Source organism: Arthroderma uncinatum (genome assembly GCF_011692745.1).
Source record: "Arthroderma uncinatum strain CBS 119779 chromosome Unknown scaffold5, whole genome shotgun sequence".
Taxonomy (NCBI): domain Eukaryota; kingdom Fungi; phylum Ascomycota; class Eurotiomycetes; order Onygenales; family Arthrodermataceae; genus Arthroderma; species Arthroderma uncinatum.
This window is the reverse complement of record NW_022983867.1, coordinates 1,164,469-1,181,284: the sequence shown is the minus strand read 5'-3', so window position 1 is coordinate 1,181,284 and position 16,816 is coordinate 1,164,469. Positions and strand designations below refer to the sequence as shown.

The 16,816-nt window shown below is 49.2% G+C and overlaps 7 protein-coding genes across 7 annotated transcripts; 2 read left to right on the top strand and 5 right to left on the bottom strand.

Moving 5' to 3' along the window:
* Positions 1–399: 399 nt before the first annotated feature.
* GIQ15_06750 (phospholipid scramblase family protein) lies at positions 400–2,929 on the bottom strand (the record flags this gene model as incomplete). Its single annotated transcript, XM_033554167.1, has 5 exons — positions 400–1,377; positions 1,430–1,601; positions 1,672–1,855; positions 2,552–2,698; positions 2,752–2,929. The coding sequence occupies 5 exons, from the start codon at positions 2,927–2,929 to the stop codon at positions 400–402; spliced, it is 1,659 nt and encodes a 552-aa protein (XP_033403682.1).
* Positions 2,930–3,240: 311 nt separating this feature from the next.
* Positions 3,241–4,059, top strand: GIQ15_06749 (60S ribosomal protein L2; the record flags this gene model as incomplete). The annotated part of the gene is made up of 1 exon (XM_033554166.1): positions 3,241–4,059. One exon carries the CDS (start codon positions 3,241–3,243, stop codon positions 4,057–4,059), a length of 819 nt encoding a protein of 272 aa, XP_033403681.1.
* Positions 4,060–4,375: 316 nt separating this feature from the next.
* Positions 4,376–8,721, bottom strand: GIQ15_06748 (BRCT domain-containing protein; the record flags this gene model as incomplete). The annotated part of the gene is made up of 3 exons (XM_033554165.1): positions 4,376–4,393; positions 4,447–8,592; positions 8,659–8,721. 3 exons carry the CDS (start codon positions 8,719–8,721, stop codon positions 4,376–4,378), a joined length of 4,227 nt encoding a protein of 1,408 aa, XP_033403680.1.
* A 334-nt stretch (positions 8,722–9,055) lies between these two features.
* On the bottom strand, positions 9,056–10,099 carry GIQ15_06747 (tRNA-splicing endonuclease subunit Sen2; the record flags this gene model as incomplete). The annotated part of the gene is made up of 1 exon (XM_033554164.1): positions 9,056–10,099. The coding sequence occupies one exon, from the start codon at positions 10,097–10,099 to the stop codon at positions 9,056–9,058; it is 1,044 nt and encodes a 347-aa protein (XP_033403679.1).
* Positions 10,100–11,062: 963 nt separating this feature from the next.
* Positions 11,063–11,387, top strand: GIQ15_06746 (H/ACA ribonucleoprotein complex subunit 3; the record flags this gene model as incomplete). Its single annotated transcript, XM_033554163.1, has 2 exons — positions 11,063–11,211; positions 11,285–11,387. The coding sequence occupies 2 exons, from the start codon at positions 11,063–11,065 to the stop codon at positions 11,385–11,387; spliced, it is 252 nt and encodes an 83-aa protein (XP_033403678.1).
* A 376-nt stretch (positions 11,388–11,763) lies between these two features.
* Positions 11,764–13,167, bottom strand: GIQ15_06745 (uncharacterized protein; the record flags this gene model as incomplete). Its single annotated transcript, XM_033554162.1, has 1 exon — positions 11,764–13,167. One exon carries the CDS (start codon positions 13,165–13,167, stop codon positions 11,764–11,766), a length of 1,404 nt encoding a protein of 467 aa, XP_033403677.1.
* Positions 13,168–13,580: 413 nt separating this feature from the next.
* On the bottom strand, positions 13,581–15,128 carry GIQ15_06744 (aspartyl aminopeptidase; the record flags this gene model as incomplete). The annotated part of the gene is made up of 1 exon (XM_033554161.1): positions 13,581–15,128. The coding sequence occupies one exon, from the start codon at positions 15,126–15,128 to the stop codon at positions 13,581–13,583; it is 1,548 nt and encodes a 515-aa protein (XP_033403676.1).
* Positions 15,129–16,816: the final 1,688 nt, after the last annotated feature.

Below are 16,816 nucleotides of genomic sequence, written 5' to 3'. Positions count from 1 at the left end.
GGAGAGGTAGAGAGGAGCTTGTATTCGTGGAATAATCGCTTTTGGGCAACGGATGTGGCCATGGTCTCGGGGTTCTGGGAAACGTTGGCGCCGGGTGACTGTGGGCACGGAATCTATGGGAGAAGGCTGGAGACTCTTATGTAGCAAGATATTGAACTTGGTGCCCTTCTATATCGTCTTCGTGGGTTTGCTCTTGCGGGTGGCCTTGGGTTGTTAGATATGCAAGTTGGTGGACGAGAGAATGAGGTGTGGGGCAGGCAAGCTTTCGGCATAAATTTAAACCTGGGGAGAGAAAGCATCTATTTCCATGCCCCTTTATATACGGCGGTCTTTTGAATATTCTACATATTTATTTTGTTACAGTTTCCGTCCTCATAATTCCAGACAAGATGACGATGCTTAAAAAAAGTCATCATCACCACCGTCACCCCATGAATCGCCACCGTCCCCGGGCCATGCATCCTGTTGGTTTCCCGAAGAAGGGCCCCCGTCTCTTTGATCCCAAGGATATTGATCGGCCTCTCCCCATACTTCTTCGTTTGTCCCTTGCTCAACGTTCCCATATTGCTGTTCCTGCTGTCCTTCTACATGCTGAGTTTGCTGCGCGGGCTCGTGGGCCGTAGAGCTTCCTCTATGCATAGCTTCATACCCTGCTAGTGTGCCAGCACCAACTGCCCCTGCTGCTGCACCCTCCATGGCTCCGGCTCCTCCGCCAGCTGCTGCTGCCCCAGTGCCGCCTCCACCAAGACCAAATAGCGGGATTGGCATTATACCTGGGCCGCCGCTATGACGGCTGAAATAGTCGAAGTCGATAGTCACAGCAGTTGCAAGCATAACCGCTCGTTGATCTAGTGTCATGCTCGGCGCAGGGGTAGATTGTAACGTCGATGTGCCCGTTGACTGCATATCCTCGGCCATACCAGCTGAATCCATGCGCAGGGCGTAAACGCCAGTGTCTGTGAATATCTCTCGGGCGAAGCCTGCAAAGTTGCGGTTCACAGAGCCCAAAAGGTGCGATTCGGCCGAGCGTACTGAGAAATCCCATGATAGGAACGGTTCATCAACATGAGCAAACTGACGTAGGCTTTTCTCTGGGGGTACTGCCGGTTGCTGAGGCTCTATATGTGAGGGTGTGACAGAGGCGTGTGGGTGGGAAAGGAATAGGTTGTACTTTCGCCTGAGAGGTGCCCAGCGCTGCTGTGCTGCTCCTATTACCCGCATCTGTGAATGAACCAATGGAGATACTTTGACAGACCCTTCTTGCAGGCCTGATGTATTCTGCTGTAAGTCGATCAAGGGTGCATGAGATCCAGCTGTGTTATTGTGTGGGTCGAACACAAAGATCGTAGAGTTGATCCAAGAAAATGGTCGATGGAACTGTTGTATATTAGCTGAAATATATAATAAATGTATTAAAGGTTCTTCGTACCCGCAAAACTTCATTCTGGTTCTTGTCGAAGACATGGGTGACGAAAGGCCGATGGGTATGTAGCCACTGACGGGAGAGCATAGAGCCCATTCCTTTCTCTTCCTCGGCCATATACCCTATATGATTGCCCTGTGCATCTAGAATAACATATCTATTCGCCTGCTCAAAGCCACTAGGTGTTTAACATGAGATTAGCCCGGTATTCAACAGTCATTCTCTGGCCGTGGTTTATCATCACTCACAGCAAAACATTCATCATCTCCAACTGTCTTTGAACAACCAAACCCGAGTTAACCAGAATTTGGCTAGCAGGATGGTTCTCTTTAAGGAGTCCATCTGGGTCCTCTGGAATATGGACAGGGGCAAGCAGACTGTTATTCCGTGGATCAGTGCCGCGGATTGTGGATGATATATCATCTTGCCCTTCTGGTCCAGGAGAGCCGGAGCCTTTATCCGGTATACCTCTAGAAGAAGAGTGATTAGAGGGTCTGGGTCGCGGTATTGGCCTTTGCGATCTCCTTGACCATGGGCTTGGTCTCAGTGATGCGTATCTCGCTGTGGGAAGCCCTGTCGCCACGAGACGGACAGGTTTTAATCGCACCGGCGGATGTAATGATCGAATTAACCGGGGGAATTCCATTGTTATATATCGCGAATATTCATATTTTTAAGAATGAAGGCCGTTCAAAGGCTTTGTTTGGGTATTCGGTGCAAGTTGTAGCTGGTCAAAATATTTTTTAAAACATGAGGTGTTATGACTTAATCGTGGCTTGGGAAGAGAATACTGGGTACTCTATACAACCACCTTACCTGGTTCTATACTGTGATAATTTGAACCTACCCTATATTAATATAAAGCCGAGAGACGGGCCTAAATACTCAATAAAAAACAAACGCTCCGCATTGTGGCTACAAGCCTAACAGGCCTTGGTATAAATACATGAATAATATCGCTAATCCCAATGATAACCTCCTAACGCCAGGGGAACAACGTGTTCATTCATCGTATATAAGTTAGAGCACATTCCCCTATGCCCAACTGTCTAAGATTTCGAGCAGGATGTGCCTGACATGGTCATATCAATCCCTTGCGAGCAAGTTCTATCTTCCGGGCGGTTTCACCGGCTTTGAAGCCTCCCTTGGAGGCACATATCGCGCTGCCTTCACCAAGCTCGAATTTATCCTCGACCTGGGGGTGTGCGCAAGGACAATGGTGCGGAACGGCGACGCAGGCTAAGGTTCCAGGACATAGGTAATTGGAACAGTGCGCTATAGATATCGATTAGTAGTTATCCAGACCAAGAGGGTTACTGGGTGCATACCTCCGTTATAAGTATTCTGATACCATGCGCTATCGCTTGGTACATTGCCGCCTTGACCGTGGGATTCCTGGTGCTGCTGGCCGCTGCCACCAAACATCTGCTCGAAGAACTGGAACTGGGCTTGGGCGGTGGTAAAGAAGAAAAGTCCCAGCAGGACTGTTCGCAGCATGTTCGCCATGTCTCGTCTGAGGAATAGCTCCCGTCCTCCAGATCTGATGTGTTAGAAGCGCCTAGATGAAAAGTACTTGGACCGTGAAGCTCCTCAAAGTAAACACGTTGCTCTATCAAAAGCGTTTCCGGCTGCTGCGAATAGTAGATCACGTGATGTTGAAATTTGAACTTGGGCAAACTTGAGCTTCACAGCAGGAAAAAAGGTCGAAACGCAGCAGCGAAATTCGGCGGAAAAGGCGACTGCTCCCACAACAACACCATCTGAAGGTCGGGTCTAGGATACGTTCGAGTATCTCGCCTCGATCCATTGGATATACCATGTTACAACCGCAATTGAGGGCGCCCTTGAGGCTCCTCGACGGACTTTTCGCCCAATGCACAGCTCAAACCTCCGGACAATGCTATCGATCGCATTCGCAGTTCTCCCGACGAACCTTTAGCTCAAAGCCTCTCACACACTCTCTTATTCAATCTCAGTCGCGGCCTCAACAATTGTCCATCCTCTCGCAGCTTGGCCAGGTCCGATACGCCTCCCACAACTCGCAAGGTAGCGGTGCCAACAAGCACTCCAGGAACTCGCCGGGACGAAGACTCGGGGCTAAAAAGACAGGCGGCCAGGCTGTCGTTACGGGGAATATCATCTTCAGACAAAGAGGCACGAAATGGTTTCCCGGTGAGAATGTCGGGATGGGAAGGGACCATACGCTCTTTGCCCTTCAGAAAGGATTCGTCAAGTATTACATGGACCCCGAGCGACATCCTACGAGGAAATATATCGGTGTTGTCTTCAACAAGGACGACAAACTGCCTACTCCGAAAAACGCAGTGACTAGAAGACGATTGTCTATGGTCGCTGTCCCAAGAAAGACCGAACCCCCCGTGGATCAGCCGGAGGGTTCGTCAACGCCCGTCAAGTTGACGCTAGTTTCATCTTCAGGACCCAGCTTCGGATCCGGATACATGACTCGTGAAGCAAATTGGGAGATTGGACGGGCTGCTGTGAAAGCTGGAATCAAGGTCGGGGAATGGAAGCGAAAGGACCGCTGGACGGCTTGGAGACGGAAGCTGGAGAAGATAAGGAGGGTTGCGCAGATGAAGGAGCTAAAGAAGAAGAAGAAGATCAAGGTGAAGATCTGATTAAGCTACATTTGACTTGTAATTCATACTGTTTGACTGGTTTTTCATTGTACAATAAGACGGAGCTACTGACATATTTATTTTCATTTCCTCCACTTTCTCCCTGGGTATCAAATTTCTGCTACCACCAAGCTCTAGAGTGCATATATTCATGAAGGTCATCTAAAGAATAAGGTCATAACTGTTAACTATTAGCTCTTCTGAACTCCCGTATAACCAGGTCACAACGGGCCGCAGTTATCTGTCAAATAATCGACCTAGTATCAAAACTTGACAAAGGAATTCGCTATCCAATATCCTGATGCTTTTACCATTTTCAGCCCTCCTCTTCATGCTACCACGGTTTGCGCCTTCTGATGCTTTACTAGATCGCCCGCGATTTCGTACCGCAACGGCAGAGGCGGATTGTAGCTTGGATAGAGCCCCCCGCGCCGTTGCGGCGGCACTCTCGTCACCAACGTATATCCAGTCCCAGCTGCTACTCCCATTTTCCCAACCCTTTGGTTTAGGATCTAGGTCTGTAGCCTGGGATATTATATCAAGAGCAGCTTGAAGCGTTTGAACGGGGTAAACCCGCTCAGCACCCAATGCACAAGTGAGAAACGCGTAGGCTTTTCGTTGCTGTGCTGCTTGCTTGCGGCCCATTACAAACAGCATAAACTGGTTGGCAAAGACCCTCGGGCGGACAGAAATTGTGTCGAAGAGCTTAGCTGCGGATGGAGGATATGAAGTGAGGATCCGAGATTTCACGGCATTGTCAAGGAATATAGAGGATCCTGCAGCAAGAAGATATGGCTCCCATTCCACGACTTTCTGTTTTTCGATACACTCGTACACCCACTGGCCAGCAAGGCAAGGCAGATTAAGAGCCAAGGCCTGCATGTATTTGGCGCGCCGGGAGTACTGGTCGGTGATTAGGCACGTAAAACCCATCTCTTTAGCCCTTGGGGTCAGTGTTAGGGGCCCTTCGGTTTTAACCTGTTCAGCCGTGGAAGTAGGCAGCGCGAGTGCCCACGAAGAATGTTCGAATAACTGATCAAAGCCGTCCTTGAGGATTACTCCGCCGTTATCAGAAAGCATGGACTCGACATCTTTTCCTCTTTTCTCATTCCCGGAGTAGGAAAGAGCAAAAGCCATCCCAGAAAATATGCCCGTTCGTTCAGGTTCAAGGTTCGGAGTCTGTGAAGCTTGGGTGATGCGACTCTGCATACTTTGCTCCATGGTCTGGTGCACAGCTGATCGTGAATCCCTTAGTAGTGAGGACCTAGGCGAGTAAGGACGTTCTCCAAACCGAGACCATAAGTTTTGATCCATGTATATCTTAGAAATGGGAACGGATATACTCCGCGGGATCTTTACTTTGGGTACAATTTTAGTCAACTTTCGTTTCAAGCGAACGGTTGTATGGCCGTAGATGTCAGACATCTGTTTATCCCAATCACTCATATTTTCGTCCGGATCGATGGGCGATTGTATTTTCGTGCCGAATCCTGTAACATAGTGCGGAACCTTGGGCACATCGGGGAGGTTGACCTTTACAATGTCGCCGATTTTCAATTCCAAGGTTTTAGCCCCCCGAATATCAATTTTCTCGGGTTTGTCGGAGTCTTCAAAGCGAACAAGAATCCGCTGACTGGTAACGCCATCAGAGGTAGCAACACAGACAGCTGGGTAATATCCAGTGGGCCGACCGTTGAAGAAGGCGAAGATGTGATTTGCAGCTATAACTTCTTTATTGGCCTCCTCTAAGTTCTGGTCAAGTTCATGTATCGAGCTACTTGGCTCTGTTCTGGTTTGTAGAGAGGGCGAGCTGGGGGTGCGGGATAGGGCTTCGAGTGGAGTTAAGGACGAGCTTGATGGATGTTGGATAACCACTGCTTCGAGTACCTTATATTTTTTTCGTGAATGAGTCAGGCCATCTTTTTGCACCTTCTTCTGTGTGTTATTGACGGTTCGAGGAGGCTCGGGCTTCTGGGTCTCCTTTTGGGGAGAAACCACAACGTCCCAAATATCAGTGGCGTCTTCATCACTGGGAGATTCTAATGTCTGAGGCGGGGGTCTAGGTGTTGTTTGAGGAGATTTGAGTGGCTCGTCAGCCCCATGATCAACCGGGGACATATGAATTTGTGTGGAAGTATTGTCTAGCTCGTTAGCTAAAGAACGTTGGTGGGTTTGCACAAGACTCTCGATTCTCCTGCCATCATTTCCTCGTCTCCTTTTGAAGGGGGAACCGCCGGAAGCAATCATTGATTGAAACATTCGATCTTCTGCGTTGATTAAACGGATTTCGTTTATAGGGATATCGGAAACCGCTGGTCGTGGGGATTCGTCCGAGGCAATAGCCGTCATACTCCTCCGCTGGCGTCCACTGGGGCTGGATAAGATTGCTTGAACACGACGAGATGTACGGCTGGCCGCAAGCTCCTGAGACCCAAGTGATTGTAATATGCCGGAGCCCCTGAATCGTGGCGGATCGGGCAGGTTATCATCCTCATCCGTTCCATCAACAGTCTCATCAACCCGTGCAAGGTGGCCGGCAACGGTAATAGGCCGGGAAAGGGAGCGTCGCTGGCCGGCAGGACTGGTCTCAGGAATCGTTCGTAACAAGTCTCTCGTATCTAAGATTGGTTGGGAGGGGGTCTCGAAGACTCGTGAAGTTATAGAAGACTCTTTGCCCGGCTTTTGCAACTCAGAGTCATCCTTATCATGAGTTGGGTGATGGGAAGAAAGTAGACTCTGGTTAACCGCTTTCGGTAAGGGTGAGGGTGAAGGCTGAATCTGGGGTACCGATAACTCGTCATCATCATCAGGCTGGCTCTGGATAATTCTGTCGATATCCTGTATAGGGGGTGACGAGGGTATTCGTTTGAGCAGGCCCCTCCGTCTCCTTTCGTGATCATTCGACGTGATTCTATGACCTAAAAACGTCGTATCCCGAGCTAATTCTTTCCCCTGTGTGCCATATTGAAGGACAAAATCCCAAGAATTCCCGCTTGTTTCTGGCTGTGAAGCCCACGGTGGACGTATTCCTTGCCCAGAATTTGGAGCATGGCCAACAGATAGCCTTTCCGTGGGAGAACAGAGCAACCCAGCGGCCCTTTGACGGTTGGCTGATGGACTCTGATCAAGGTCCAGGACCGTGGATAGCGCACTATGCGTACTAACAGCAATATTTGAAGTCTGGACGGGGCCACTGTCAACATTTTCCTTGTCCTCTTCACCAAACGATTGGGTGCGCTGGGAGCTGCGTGGTTGAGGAATCATGCAAATTTCCTCTTGTTCTGTTTCAACTTCACTGTCCTCCCCTCGGTCAGTGTTGATAGCTTGCTCTTCATCGTTGCTCTCTAGCACCGGCCGTAGAGCCTTCTCTCTATGAACAGTATGGAGAGCAGCTAGAGGCGGCGAAGATGAGACGCTTCGTTTGGAGTTTCTCCGCGAAACCGCCCTCGCCGGAGCTTTGATATTTTCAAACTCTTTCCGAGCCTCGTTTTTAGATTGCATCTGCCGTATCCGGCGTTCAATAGCCGATTCTCCATCTTGAAATATATCGTCGTCCCTGTCAATGAGACCGGGCTCGGATTGTTGTCTTAAACTTCGTTTTTCTCGCTCAGTTTGCGATTCCATCATTGATATATAATTTGCTTCTGGTTCTATCGGGTCAGGTCGGGATATTGAGGAAGTTAAAGCAATGGACGAGAATGGGGTACGCATTGGCCGCTGGATAGGGATATTTGGTGATGGCATATCAGAGGGTAGCTCCAGCCGGGGCATACGGGCAGAAGGGGATGATGCAGCCTGCGTTGCGTTAAAAAGCTGGCTTAACGCCATGACAGACCCTGGGGTCTTATTTTCTGGTTTGAATGGGTTCCGAACGGTCGATGGAGTAACAGTATTTGCGAGATTTGAAAAGCTTCGGCCTGCTTGCACCGCCGGTGTGCTGGTATTGAAACGTTGTGACTCCGGAAATGGCTCATACTGCGTTGGAGAGGAATTTCCGATATCAGAAGCCTGCGACCCTCTGTCCTCGTGGGGGTTATCGGGCCCCGCGGCGTTGTCAAATTCAGAAAACAAATCCACATGCCCAGTGTCGCCCTCATTGAGTGTCATTTGTGTAGTCCCGCCATCTGTGCCTTCAATAATATGTATAAATGGCCCCTCCGTAGAGTTATCCTCCATGGTCCTGCTATTCAATAAACCCTCGTAAACGGACTGAGAAACCGGTTGGGTATCGCCCAAAAAGCTCCCTGAGGGTGATCTTTCTCCATCCTGGGGCTCTGGCGTGGTATTCGACCTTGACAGCCTAGAAGATTTTATGCTCGACATGGCTGCGTTGTGCGTCGGTTGTTTGTCGTGCTCATCAGAGAGATCGTGTTTTACGCTCGAGGTAGGAGAACAGGTAGGTTTCTCTGCAGCAGCCAAAGACTGTTTGCTGAGCTTTCCATATTCAAATATTGGACCATAATCCGCGGCCTTGGATGTCAGGCGTCGCGTAATTGCAAACGCTGTGTGTCTGTTCAGCGACGTTTGAGATTCCTATGTTGGCAAACCATGTTTTAGTCGTTGATATATGCACGCAGGCAGGGATGATGGATCACTCACATTGAGGCCTAAGGCTGCATTTTTTATATAGGTTAAATCAAGGCTGTCTTCCTGGGTTTCCATTGCGGAAACATAATTGAAGAAGAAGTGCTCGTATGGGCTTTCCGGGGTGCAAATTACAATAATCTCGGAGTTTCGTGGTCGAGGCAAGGATGTTCCCACGCGCCGAGACGCGACACGCTAGCATATCCAATATGGCTGTTTTCGGACATTCACACTTTACCATCTTCATCACTTTCACGGATGCAGTTTTATTTCTAGCATTGGAGATAATATTATGAGTTAGTATACGGAGTATAACTCATATTTGTCTACGGGAAGCTAATTTAAGTAAGTGTGGCACTGTTCAATGTTCAATGCAAGATATAAATACATGGTATCAATACATCAAGAATATTCAATCACGGCTTCGGTTGGGCACCCATCGTTTGACGGCTAGCTCCCGAACCTCATAGCTTTTCAAGAGCTCGCCGATATCCTGTTCGTCTGGCTTATTCTCAGTCGAGGGCGGCGGTATTTCCACAAAACACAATATGAGGCTCTTTTTAACCTGTGCCTGCACTCTGTTTATGCAATGAAGCCACCACCATGTATGGTTCAGTTTTGCGGCCACCTGCTTCCGTCTCTCTTCCGTTTCCTTCCAGTATGGATGGCTATAGGACGGTAGAAGGTTGATGGCGAACTCGGCATGTGAGAAGACCGGTCCCCGGTTATAGAGGAGTAAATCGACGCCAAACTTGACTCCGGATCGAACGACCCATCCGAGGGAGCGGAAGTGATGATAGGCGACGTAGGAGATCATGAACCGGTCGTCAGGCTCGGGCATCGCGGACGGATCTTGTGGCGGGAAGTATGAATGCTGGCGGAGCAAGGCAAGGAGCGATTGAGGTTTGAGTATTGTGTTTCTGGTATCATCATATACCTCAAGGACTCCGAGGCCATAAGCGAGGAAGAAAGCATCCTCGCTGGAGAGTTGAAGATGTTCCTCATCTTCTATCTCGGTGCTGTCTTTTACTTCCGCTACTTCCACCATCGGTGCGAAGCGGACAGACTTAGTGCGATTCATGACTGTCTTTTCAGAGTCGTTTACGAGGCTGCCATTTCCTGCAGGAGTAGTAGACCCGGTCCTTTGCTCCTGGGCGGGAGGACTGCCTGAGGCTGACTTCTCTTCATTGAGACTGCGTGAAGACGCATCATCCAGAGCCGACGGGCCTTTGTCTGTTGCAGGCCCGTCAACAAGCTTGCCCTCGGCCCTTAGCTGTTCAGCAATGGCTTCTTTCTCTTTCCTTGCTCTTTCCAGCTTAAATTCTCGTCTTTCTACTCGCCTCATCCCGGTAACCTCTTCGCTTGTATTTTCGCCCATAAGTCCTCTTCTCTTCTTCTCCCGTTCCAGCCAGGAGGGCTCACTTCTACTAAGGCTACCTTTACCGAAGAAACCCATCTCCCATAATACACGAATGGTTTTGGGATCTGTGACATGGACGGAAGAAGTGGAGGCGTCAAAATAAGCTGAACATGTTACTGGATGAGGCGGTGATATATAGAAGGTGAGATAGGAGAGAGCAATACTGAGGAGAGAGAGAGGGTTGTGTGGTATTAAAGGAGGTAATGGGTGAACAGTTATAGGTAAAGGAAACCGATGCAAGTGTTTATAGTTGGGCCGACGAGGTCGACCTTTAGCCCCGCCATTCTGTGAAGCTGCCTTCTCTGGCTGAACGGGCTTTGACTCTGGAATCGAGGCCATGGAGGCTGGCTTAATATACACCTAGATATCCTTGAAACTGGTATTAGCACGACAGCCAGCCACATGAAGTATATTGGAAAACATAAAGAGTAAAGGTGCTACTTCAATTGCAGAATATGACTCAGATACCGTTGTAGTAATAAGCACCATCATTGACAATCGCTAGAAATCAGTGCTCTTGTCTAGGTTGCGAATTCGATGTCATCACCGTCACACGCTGCAATTCTCTTTCTCGGTCCAATACTGTAGGGAAGGGGAGGAGTATGCTTACAGGAGCTAGTCAGAGAGCGTCGATTCTAGTGCTCATCTCTGTTGCAAACTCCCATCCACGGCTGACGAAGAGGCCAAAAAATCAGTTAGTTAGTTGCAAGCGAACGGCTTTCATTATACCAACATCCTGTTTCCTTTACCGTTGAGGAGAGGTTTGTTTGTGCTGTCATGATAGGAAAATTCGAGCTTTAAAAGAGTTTTCCCAGATTAGTGCGAGAACGGCGCGGCAAAATGTATCTCCGGTCAAGGATTCTTGGGATAGAAATAATTTTTGACGTTGAAAGCTTCAGATAAAAAGTGCAGCAGGAGAACATTTATACCGCTACTAGATACCGGTTAGATCACGTCGCAATGTAAGTAACGGTTCATTCGCCTACCTACTTTACACGCATGTTTCTAATAGGCTATAACAGCATGCATTTGATGTACACACTCGACGCTGAGGGCAAGCGAGTCTATACCCTCAAGAAAGTGCTTAACGGCCAGGTCACCAAATCCGCGCACCCTGCTAGATTCTCTCCAGATGACAAGTACTCGAGGTAAGCAGAATCTTGTTAATTTTTTACAATTTGATATTTGCGCATAGATGCTGACTACAATTGCCATTCACAGACAACGAGTTACCTTGAAGAAGCGATATGGGCTACTTCTGACCCAGCAACCTGGTACGTTGGAGCCAAAAATCAACCCAGAACGTCCCTCACTCGCCGATTGATAGATTGCTAACGGTTTATTTCTACGTTAGAAGCGAAAGTTTGAAGTGAGCGGGCTTAAAAACGGCGGCGCATGGCGTTTTACATTTGTGGGATTCACATCGGATTTGGCATGTCGGAAATAAAGAAGAATTTTTTACAAGATGATAAGCGCCTAATTCACAGTCAAGCCTTTTGACCATTTTATTTGGCATTCACGAATTCTTGCCCTATATATTCTTTGGACAGAAATCAACGTTCATAAACAGAAAGCCCACACCCTTAATCTCATGAATATGAAATGAATCGACATCTTGAATTCTGCCTACTTTTGCGTCTATAAATCGTTATTCCCATGCATAAATCATAATTAAACCGTCATGCCCGCTCAATCCTTGTCTATCTCCGTTTCCTTGAATTGACATTGCGGCCGGCTCCCACCTTAATTCTACCACCGGCCCTTTGCCTGTCTCCGCTCAAGATGGAGGGTAGATAATCATCGTCCATCAGATCTCTTCCCTTTTTCTTCCTCCTCTCTTCCTCCGTGACAGCCCTGATATGCTCTTTTTGGTCCTCGGCCAATATCAACCCCATCCCCCATCCACCCTTTCCGCCACCAGAACCGCTCCATTTCGTATTGGCCGTGCCAGCAATTGGCTTGGGGATACTGTACTTATTCCCCCGATTGTTCCATTGCATATTCTTCTTTAAATGCGTTCTGAACTCACCCTTGGAAGAAGTCGAGCAAGAGACTCGGTTCAGTGTGGGCTGCCCACATCGAGGACAAAACTGCTTGCTCATATCCCTTGTTATCAAGAAGCAGCCATGGCAACGCATGACGTAGGATTTTAATTGGCGAATTCGCTGCATGTTACTTGGCGAGAGGATGTTGAGGTTCATTTGTAGGAGGACGTTCTGCATAGCAAAATCCCCAGTGATGGTTGCAACTTGCATTATTTTCGCTTCTTCAGAGGCGGTACCGAGTGCCGCGTCGCGAATCTGTCGTTTCTTCAAGTTTGAAGGTGTGATCCAGCCGTCGGGGTCTGAATCTGATTCATCGACGGGCGCTGAATCCTGGTCTTCTTCGTCTTCATTGCTCTCACCATGGCCGTCGATGTCATCGACTTTAGCATCTTCATCTGGAAGATCAGTCGGCTGATCCGTTGGTTCTTTCGCAGCAGCTTCAGAGCTCTCTTTAAGCGAAGTCTCTTCTACTTTTTTAGTAACCTCTTCCACTGCTGTATCATCCTGTTTCTCTTCCGGTTTCTCTTCCTGCTGAACTTCAGGCGTTTCTTCTTGTTTCTCTTCTGGTGTCTCTTCTAGCATATCTTCCTGCCCCTCTGCATTATCTTCTCTTTGTTCTTCGTCATCCTGTTTAGTGACTTTCGCCGTTGCTAAATGCGCAGGAGGTGCCCCATTTATACCCTTCTGTCCAGGTTCTCGTCTTAATCTCCAATCGCCCTCATTTCGTTCACACTCTACCTCATAGGCCAATGCTAGAATCTCCAAATCATTCTTGCTAAGAACTTCCCGGTCGCCAGTTTTCCGCGCAAATTCAGCCACGACTTTAAGACTATCTGGCTTCGGAGATCGCTGGGTTAGAAATGGGAGGTAGAGGGTTTCGATTCGGCGACGGGCATCTGGGTCTCGTATTTCAGAAATTACCGACGGTGTGGTGATGAGGGCGTGTGATTGTGAGAGCAGGGTTGAAATTTGGGGTACGTTCTTGATCAGCGGTCCGGCATCGAGAACTATGGTGTGGACTGGCTTAGCCGGTTCGCTGGTATCAGTGGGCTCAGACATGGTTATTTTTCTAAGGGATATATGGCTTGCACTGGCGTTGTGCTGGTGCTGGTGGATGTAATAATTGCTTGCCAAAACTCGATAAGAATTTATATGAGTGGGGTCTGTGCGTTGATCAAGCTTATCTTATCAGCGCCCCCCGCCGGCTGCCCGTTTGAGTAACATGGCACTGGGGGGACCTGGAGGATTTTAGTCGTTAGAGACGAGATAGATAATAGATTGTTGACTTCACTATGTAGAGATATATTCTACTAAGCTATAATACCTATTCTAGGCTAACAGGAGACCTTTCGCATGATAGATCGAGATCAACATGGGAAGACCATAACCAACTCGCTTCCATATCTAACTAAATGTCCGAAAAATGCAAAATCCAGAATGCTTCACTTACTCCAGGGACATAATGTACCCATCTAAAAGCTCTCAAAGTCCTTGTCGACGTCCTGGAAGTAATCGAAGAAACCCTTGAACATCTGCACGCCGAGGCCAGGATCAAGGCTACCAGTCGTAGCTCTGATACTGTGCATGCTCAGCTGTGGGATTCCAACATCAATAGCCCTCATACCAATTCGCGCGCTCGACATCGGTCCAATCGTACCACCGCTGCGGCTGTCATTTCTAATTTGGAACACCTGAAGCTTGCATCCACACTTCTCGGCCAGCCGCTGGAAAAGGGCGGTACTGACGCCCTCAGTAGTCATGTGGCCATTTGGGTCGGCGGAAATGGCAACACCATAGTTCAATCGTGGTGAATGATTCTCGAGGTAGGCGTTGAGGAAGTTGGGGTTCACGGCGTGGGTGACGTCGGATGAGACTAGGAAGCTGTTCGCGACAGTCTGGGAGAGCACATTGGGCCCATAAGAATGAGAGAAGGTTTCGGCAATTCGCTCCATGACGCTGCTCATGAAGTTGGAATTGGCTCCGCCGCGAAGCAAACTGCCAATTTCCTCATCGTCGAACATTCCTACCATCTTGACGATTCCGGGGGAGGCGCTGTCGGGGGAGGATAGGAGTGCCTGGTGAGCACTGTAGCAGCACAACTTATCGTCAATGCGGCCAGCGAAGATGAGGTCCTTGTGCAGACCGCCAACCTGTGCTGGCTGGATATCGAATAGCTCGAGCTCCCAGTTGATTATGGTGTTAGGGTCTTCGATATCTAGCTCACTGGCAATGACCTTAACCAAGTCCTCAGGCTGGGTGGACACAAAGTTGCCGGCATCCAGAGCCTCCTCATCCCCGCCCACAGTTGATTGTTTCGGGCCCTTGAAAAGATCCGAGTTATCGACTCCAATAATAGGCGTCATTTGGGTCTCCTTGTTAAAGGGTCCAACGGCAGCGGCACCAAAGTGAGGAGCGAGGGTAGGAATTCGAGCAATCGGCCAGTCCAACTTGACCAATTTCTTCTCAACGATTCCAGTTTTGGCATCACGGACCAAAACCCGACCACCGATACCGAGATCACGATCCCACCAGGTAGAGTTCATGGCACCAGCATACGGCGCAACCCCGAGCTGGACATACCCGGCCTTGTTGTCCAGTTTTGGAATTGGCTTGAGCTTCGTGCACAGCGCATCAACATGGCCAGCGACTATTCCCATACCATTGCCCGCCTGGTATTCCTTGCCTACTGCGAAGGAGATGATGGCACTGTCGTTGCGGGTAACGTAGTATTTACCTCCGCGTTTGAGCTTGGAAGACCACGTCTCACGCTCGGTGAGCTTGGTGTATCCGTGGGATTCCAGCTGAGCGGCGAACGCAGCAACGGCGTGGAAGATCGTTGGGTTCGCAGTCATGAACTCGCAGAAGGGCTTAGTATAGGCTTCGGGGTGGAAGCCAGTACGGTGAATGGTGTCATCTTGAGGTCGTGTGGCCAGCGGGCGATGCTGGAGGTTGGACTGAGACTGCGACTGATGTTCGCTGAACGAGCCGAAAGAGCCGAACGACGGGATTTTCTTCGTCATCGTGGCCGACCGTATATATCGATGTATGAAGTAATTATGCAGCGTTCAGTTCAGAGTGGTTATTGAATATGCCCGAGAAGAAAGAAGTTGAGAGAGCTGGATACGGCGAGCGGTTGAGTGAGTCAATAACGAAGAAGACAGGTATGACGGCACTCTTCGGTATTTAAGCAATGAGACTCAAAATTGGGGAAAGCTGGAGCTAAACCATGGCGCCGCCTGTGATTGATTTCTGTAACCCCAGGAACCCCATCCATGGCGCATTCCCGGGGCTGTCCAGGGGGTGATTGGCTATATGAAGAAGCCCCTGGGCAGCCCAAACCCAGCCACCAGGCGCTGTTACGGGCATGTCGTGAGACGCTCATCGGGGGTCTTTGATCACCTTTGACAACTGTATCGATTGCTTTGTTCGACCTAGAGGCAGGCGTTCATGTTCATGCCCGCGACGTAGAAGGTGAAATGGTCATTCTTCGGTTACGAGGTCCCCGTATATGAAGCTCATGTGGCCGCAACCGTTTAGATAGTGCTCGATGGTGGCTTGCTAGCTTCAAGTGTGACCAGTTGCTAGCTGTCGATAATCGTCGACTGGTTGACTGGCCTGGTTGGATTATTCTCATCACCCAAGGCTGGCATTCATTTGGTGTTCGCCATAGAGCAGACCTCTACTCCGTATATCGAAGTCTCCAGCTGAGGTAAATAACGATGGACTGGCTGGCACCACGATCAAATAGCCTACTGTCGATAGGAACAATACTCACACATCCTCCTTGTCTGCCATGTCTGATGCGATTATGGTTAAGGGCTGATATGGCCTCTGTATGATTGTGATTAAGGATTTGATATGTCCTTCTTGTCAGAATCTTGCATCCATAACCCTTGGTGTCAGTCGCTGTATAGACAAAGGCTTGATAAGCCACCCACCACGCGTCAACGAGAGAAAAAGACGGCCATCGGTGCCCGAGAGCGAGATCAACAGCTAACGAGGGACATGACGAACTGATACGAAGATAGAGGCGGGAGACAGGCCGTCTTGAGCGCGCGTCGTGGTCGATACGCTCTTAAGGCCGTTAGCAACCTCCAACGTCCCGCGTACGGACGAAAGGATAGGAACATCACCAACCCTGGCAAGCATCGAACCAACCTCTCTAGCCGCCGTCAATAGTCAGTCAACAGGTCAATACAGTGGACACTCAACCTCAGTGAACTCTTGCGAGCATCGCTTCTACCGAGAAACTGCGTTACATATGGCGTTTAATCACCGACATCATCCCTTTGCTATCATCTATATAACCCTAGAATGAGCCAGAGCGCAATCTCCAACATAACCAACATGGATGTTTCATAACCTTTACTTAAATACCTGTTGGACATGCGTGAAGCTCTTCACAGCCCCAATGGCAAACCCTTGGCCTGGTCCACTTGTTCCTTCGGCTCGAGAACCGCCAGGAGTTTCACGCAGCCTTTCGACTCTTGGTTGCTCGTATACTTGCAGCGCACATATCATCTTATGCGCTTACAAGTGAATTTTATGCCTTGGCCAGGGCTCTCTCCCGGTCCGCCCGCCACGGTCTCCGCGCGTCATCGGCGCATTTCCATTTCTAAAACAATATCTCCACCGGACGCCTATATAATAATATATCATTTTCGTCCCCCATATTAACAGCTAAATTATCGTTTCCCCCGCAAATACG